At 40.7% G+C, this 6,000-nt stretch overlaps 1 protein-coding gene across 1 annotated transcript in view; it reads left to right on the plus strand.

The window, feature by feature from the left end:
- The window catches only part of CYP39A1 (cytochrome P450 family 39 subfamily A member 1), a 93,943-nt gene extending 89,512 nt beyond the window's left edge, over positions 1 to 4,431 (plus strand). Inside the window, exons 11-12 of the mRNA XM_019457327.2 lie at positions 725 to 812; positions 3,400 to 4,431. Coding sequence (XP_019312872.1) covers positions 725 to 812; positions 3,400 to 3,471 — 160 coding nt within the window. The 3' untranslated portion in view covers positions 3,472 to 4,431. The remainder of the gene's footprint in view (positions 1 to 724; positions 813 to 3,399) is intronic.
- The last annotated feature ends 1,569 nt before the right edge of the window (positions 4,432 to 6,000 follow it).

Below are 6,000 nucleotides of genomic sequence, written 5' to 3' on the forward strand. Positions count from 1 at the left end.
TAGCAAACTAATAGAGTAGTATGTGTATATACTTTATAAGTAAATGAGTATCAATATATTGTAGGGTATGCTCAAATATTTCATTATAGGGTATATGATCAAAAAGTTGGGAGACATCTTAGTGAACGATCACAAAAGTAATCATATTTGGTAGTTATGGGGAATTTGAGATGCCTATAGAACATCCAGGCAGTAATTTCTCATGGGCAAAAAGAGTCTAAATCAGACAAGAGTGTCCAGTAGAACTTTCTGTGATCATGCAAAATGTTCTAAAGATGTGCTGTCCAGTAGGGAGGCCAGTAGCCACGTATGGCTATTGAGTACCTGAAATATGGCTAGAGCAGCTGAGGAACTGAAATGTTTAACTTTGTTTAAATTTAATTTATTTATGTTTAAATAGCCACGTGTAGCTAATGGCTACCATGGCGGGAAGCACTGATCTAAAACTTTGAAGGAGACCTGGCCCTCATTAATTGAGTGCTTTCACTGGCTAAGCATTTTACCTACATTTTTAAGCAATTTAATCATCCCATCTACCCTCTGCAGTAGATAGAATTATAAAAGAAAAGAATAAATTCTTCCTTACTCTATCCTTCTGATGGTTAAAGTTCATATTGTGTGGAAGAACATACTTGCTCTGAAATCTGTATGTGTGCTTTCTAAATATTCTCTGTTGGTAGAGATTTATGCATCTTTCACTGACAATTTCATATTATTCTTTCAGGTGGTTTGCTCTGTTACAGATTCAAATATGTATTATTTTAATACTTTATAAATATGACTGTAGTCTTCTGGACCCATTACCAAAACAGGTAAGTGTTTTTGGAATTTTGAATACCATGGCTTTCAAATTTGGTATAAATTCTAACCCCTTAGTTTGAATTGCTAGAGATGAGCTGCTAATTTCCTCACCTAGGCTTGATCTTAACGGGGGTCTTACATGAAACCAGACTGAGAAGATAGCCCCTTAATTCCCTTACTTCCGGGTCTAATGTATGTGCCACAGTGTCACAAGACGGGGACCAAATAGCAGTGTTTCCACCATTTATAGTGTTAAGGAGCTCCTCAGTGAATTTACCAATTTTGACCCTGTTCCCTGTGCTAAATAGACATGGCCTTGATGTTGGGCTTGTTTCCCTAGAGAGGCACGTCTGTGAGTCCAAAAGTGACCCATCAGTTTTGGAGGCAAGTCATAGCCCTTGGTCCATTTGGGAAGCAATACCATAGCAGAAAGCAGCAAAGACAGTGAGCAGCAGTAAAGACAGTAAACAGAAGTGAAAAGACCGTGACCTTATTCCTTCCTCTGACCATTCGATATTCTAGTCATTTAACTCCTCTGTGTTTCTACAGGCCTGTTCTCCTAGACCAGTGGCTTTCAAACTGGGGCAAGCATCAGAATGACCTGGGGAGGTGGGGGGCATTTTAGAACACAGAATACTGGGCCCCACCCCTAGAGTACCTGATCTAGGATATCTAGGGAGGGGCTCAGTAATTTGCATTTGTAACCAATTTCCAGTGGTGCTAATGCTGCTGATCTGGATAACACACTTTGAGGACCACTGTCCTAGGTGATAAGGGAAAGTTCAATTGATTTCAAATGTTTGGAAGTCATTTTGAAGATTCTGGATAAAAGGTGCTGTTTCAACTGAGGATGGAGCTCAGAAATCAAGCATTGCAATTTCAGGGCTATTCACATGGCATATTGTGCTTTGATTTACTCTTGATATAATAAGGCTAATGTATGGAGGGATAAATAAAACTCTTGGGTGACATTTCAATAGAAATTATGTAAGTGCCTAAGTGACACAGACAATGTTGTATTACTCATAAATATGCACATTTCGGCACTTTCCCCTGATTTCTTTTGCACTTCTATTTTGAGTACAAGTAACTACCAGGATGAAAAGCCCTCAAAATCCTACCATGGAAGGGAAATCAAAAAACCCGTCACAAAGGTTCTTAGCACGTACGGTTTCATTGTCAAAATGAAGATCAGGGCCAGGCGTATACTCCCCAAATGCTAGTTCCTGATCCACTGAGTTAGATGTCACAGTTTTGCCCAGGACTGATTCCCCCTCCAAATATTTTACCACCAGTGAGAGGACACGAGAATCCTTATCAGATTAGAAGGAGGACGTTTGTCCAAACCCCGTAACACCTGAGCCTAGAGGTCTGTAATTTTGACCAGTTCCTTAGGCAAGCTTTTGCCCAGTCCTTTTTCCTAGCTAAGAATTCCATTAGTTATATTTATCATACTATTCTACACACATCCTATTTCTGTTTTGACACTACTAAGAACATTTTTGGGAGAAATATCTCAAAAAAAGAAATGTTATCTCAGTTTAGAAAAAGTATATGTCTAAGTGAATTCTCATGATCTCAAGTGGCATTTCACGTCGCAATTCTCATTCTAGAAAGAGATCGATTAAAATTATTTAATTATTGGACTTATTTTAATAAATTGCAAAATGAGGTGATCAAGAAAATGCAGGAAATGGCCTTCACGGTACCAGGCTCTTGTAGAGATGGGAGGGGATGGGTTGCCAGGGCATGTTCTGAACGCTCTTTTGTCAAGTACAAGGGCATCGCTGGGCTTGGAAATCAGCTTCCCCAAAGAAATATACTTGTCGTAGTAGCAAAAATCAAATGCTAGAATCCCCAATTTTAATTTTTCAAAAGCCCCGTGCTTTATTTTACCTCAAAGAGTCTTAGAAAATTAATTTCAGCTCTCATTGAGAAGCAAACAATGAGCTTTACAAGATCTGTGACCGGGGAGCAGTGTCCAGATACTGACAATGAGAGCTATTCGTTTGGGGCATTTATAAGACCAACTTCAATTGTCTTGCCAAAACAAGCACATTTTTGCTAACACTGTGGAGTTTTTCTCATCCCGTTGGTTGGCTTTGTTCCATTTTGCCTTTTGGGGGGTCACGGATCCTTAGATAATCTCACAAAATCTATGGATCCCTTTCTAGAAAAGAACATAACTTTCCATACACACAAATTTGTCGTTGCATCTTCAAGGAGTCCCTGGTAACCCTGCAACTCATCCTCTTAACTCCCCTAAGAATGTCCTTATTAAGAAGCCCATTCTATGCCTTGTTGTGTTCAAACTTGACCATAGACTGAGGATTTGAATTGAACTGATTACCATTTCTTTGCTCTTCACTATCCCTCAGCCCTCAAGGCTGATAGAACAGGTTGCAAATGTTCTGTTCCTTGAATGGAAGGCTAAAAAATGATGCCTGACATTTTGAAACGCATCAAGCAAATACATCCACTCTTTCAAATCTAGACTCTGTACCTTTTAGAGATCATCACAATTGAATAAACCTTTGGTCTAATACTGTTGGCTTATGTCTCTTGATGTCTGTATTTCTTCTCCATTTCTGCTTTTAGAGTTCTCTCCATTTGCTAGGTGTCCAACAGCCAGAAGGACAATGCCACATTGAATTTAAACAAAGAAAATGACATCGGCTGGGCCTAAGGAGGGCCAGGGCCTTCTGGAAGAGTGATTGCCCCCATCCACTAGCCTGGAAGCATCTAGACCTGAGCTCTACTGCTTAACTTTGTTTTAGGATTTAATTCAAGAGAATGTCAAAATGGTAGGTGTGTTTGGTAACGTAAGAGTAGACCCAGAATCAGACATCACTCTCACTGATATAGAGACCTGAAAAGTGGTTTATAGAAAATGTTTAAATGATTCAAAAAAAAAGAGGCGCTTCTTAAGAAGTTGTAGTTTGGTTTCATGCATAACTGTATTAAAACTGTAAATAGACATAATGCCATTTGAGTGAAAATTTGAGTAAATTGTGAAGGCAACATACTTAAATTTCTATTTTGAAAAAGGCTAAAAGTCTTCGACTCTAAAAAAAAATGTTAAATGATAATTTCTGGAAATTTTCTACTTTTCTTATATGATCCTTAAGTGGCAATTGGAATTCTTAAGCTATAGTAATATAATTCTTTATGGGAAACATGTCTAGTGCTGAAAGGGTGGGTGAAATGATAGCTTTCTAAGACCTGGAGCATGTCTTACACTCATTCTGTGCTCAGCTACACCTAGGGCAGCACTCTCTATAAGGGTTATTCAGTAAAGGTGTGCTGACTGATATATTGATTTGTATTTTAATGAAGGTGAAAGCACTCTTTCGATCGAAGGTGTTTGTAATTATGGGTTAGGACGTAATATTTTTGTTAATGTATAGAAACACAAAGAAAATGATGTCAAGGCCAGTAACAGCATCTGAACCAATTACTTAGGACTTCTGCCTGAAATGTGTACTATGAAATCCTGAAAAGAAATCCTATGATGCCCACGGGAAATGTATGATGCTAGTAATAGAGCGATCGGTGATGTCATGATGTGACTTCTATTCAGTAAAATGCTGCTTGCCTCCTTTATTTCACAATAAATAAGCTTTGAGTGCATGTCGTCCTCTGGATTATTTGCTCCCCTGTGCTAGAACTACCCTGTGGAGTTGATAATGACTGCTTACTCATCTATTTCCTACCAATGAGCGGATGACTCCCTAGGAGAAAATTAAGTACTCTGGAGTGCATTAACTCTTCCAGACTAATCCAGCGATTCTGAAGCTTAGCTCCCAGCTCGCAGCTTAGCTTAAGCAGGTTTGGGGTCCGGAGACAGGACGGGCTGACGGAAGCAGTGTAGAAGTCCACAGCAGACCTGAGCCTTGCAGACCAAACGTGGCAGTCTTTGCTAAAAATGGTGGGAGTGTTCTTAGGGCACGCTGGGCCTCCTGAACAGCTGAGGCCCACAGCGAAACACTGTATTTGCCTATAATGTACACTTCAGCTGAATTTGTAGCCACTCAGGGCTAGTGTTTATCTCCATATTCTTGCCGGGTAAGGATGAATGTTAGCTGACAAGCTTATGCGCTTTAAAAAAGGATGTAGACTCAGGAGATCTGTTGACCATAAAAATGATAAAAATAAAATAATGGTAAAAGAAATACGCTTGGAGGTCCCATATCTTTTTATTTCCCTAGGCTGGGACTCTATATTATAGATCTAAATCACTGCTCTCTCCAGGGTAGAGTTTAAAGTAGCTGGCTCTCCCTTTCAGCGGGGTGTATTCAGAACTCAGTATTGCCCTCTTCCGGTAGGTCGGGCGTTCAGCTGTGGCAGTGGCTACATCAGCTTTAGTGAGAACATAGCCTCCATGTTGTCAGCCGTTGTCCGAATTTGTTTCTTTTAGGCCTCAACCAACCAACCAAACCTTTTGCCATTGACCAAGAGTCTATGTATATTCTTACCTCAGACTATTTCTACCTCCACACAAAGAACACGGCCGAGTGTACTGCTCAAAACACTGCCCAGTGGGAAAACTTCCCCTCACCGCTGTCTTTTAGGGGCATCCCTGAAGGTGGCTGAGTGGGGTAGAAGTCAGTTCGTTCCATCGTATCAAGCCGATCTATAGGTCATCCAAGCCTGTGATTTGTTTCTCTTCTGTCAGCTAGTCATGCCCAATGGGCCAAAGGTGTGAATCGAGAGAGATACATTGGCAAAACAAAGGTAAGTGATGGAGTGTTACGTAATTGACTTCTGGTCCTGTTCCAACCTGATCCCAAATGTATCACAGCCATTGTATAATGGGTTGCTGCCAAGCCCACCTGATATTTTACTTCATAAATAGAACAGTACTCAGCTCATCATGGGAAGTCTGGTCGAGTATTCACTCGGCACGTTCAGGCATCAGAGACTGAGCAGTATTTCAGGAGCTGCTTTTCAAATGACAAATGGTTTTCACCTGCAGAAGGCATGCTCATGCTCTGGAATCCCAAAGATCTATCCATCTATCTATTGGCCCATCACCACTGGGAGTGGTAGTGCTTGAAGTGGAATCAGAGCTTGAAGATGCTCGCGGGGAGCTGACAGGGGAGGCGAGAGTAATCTTTGCTTGCAGTTGATGAACTTGAAGGCATGTCCTTGTAGGGTGGCCTTGCATGGAGGCACAAGATGGCAGAGTCCTTGTTGTTT

Source organism: Panthera pardus, unplaced genomic scaffold (genome assembly GCF_024362965.1).
Source record: "Panthera pardus isolate Hobbes unplaced genomic scaffold, ASM2436296v1 HiC_scaffold_17, whole genome shotgun sequence".
Classification (NCBI taxonomy): domain Eukaryota; kingdom Metazoa; phylum Chordata; class Mammalia; order Carnivora; family Felidae; genus Panthera; species Panthera pardus.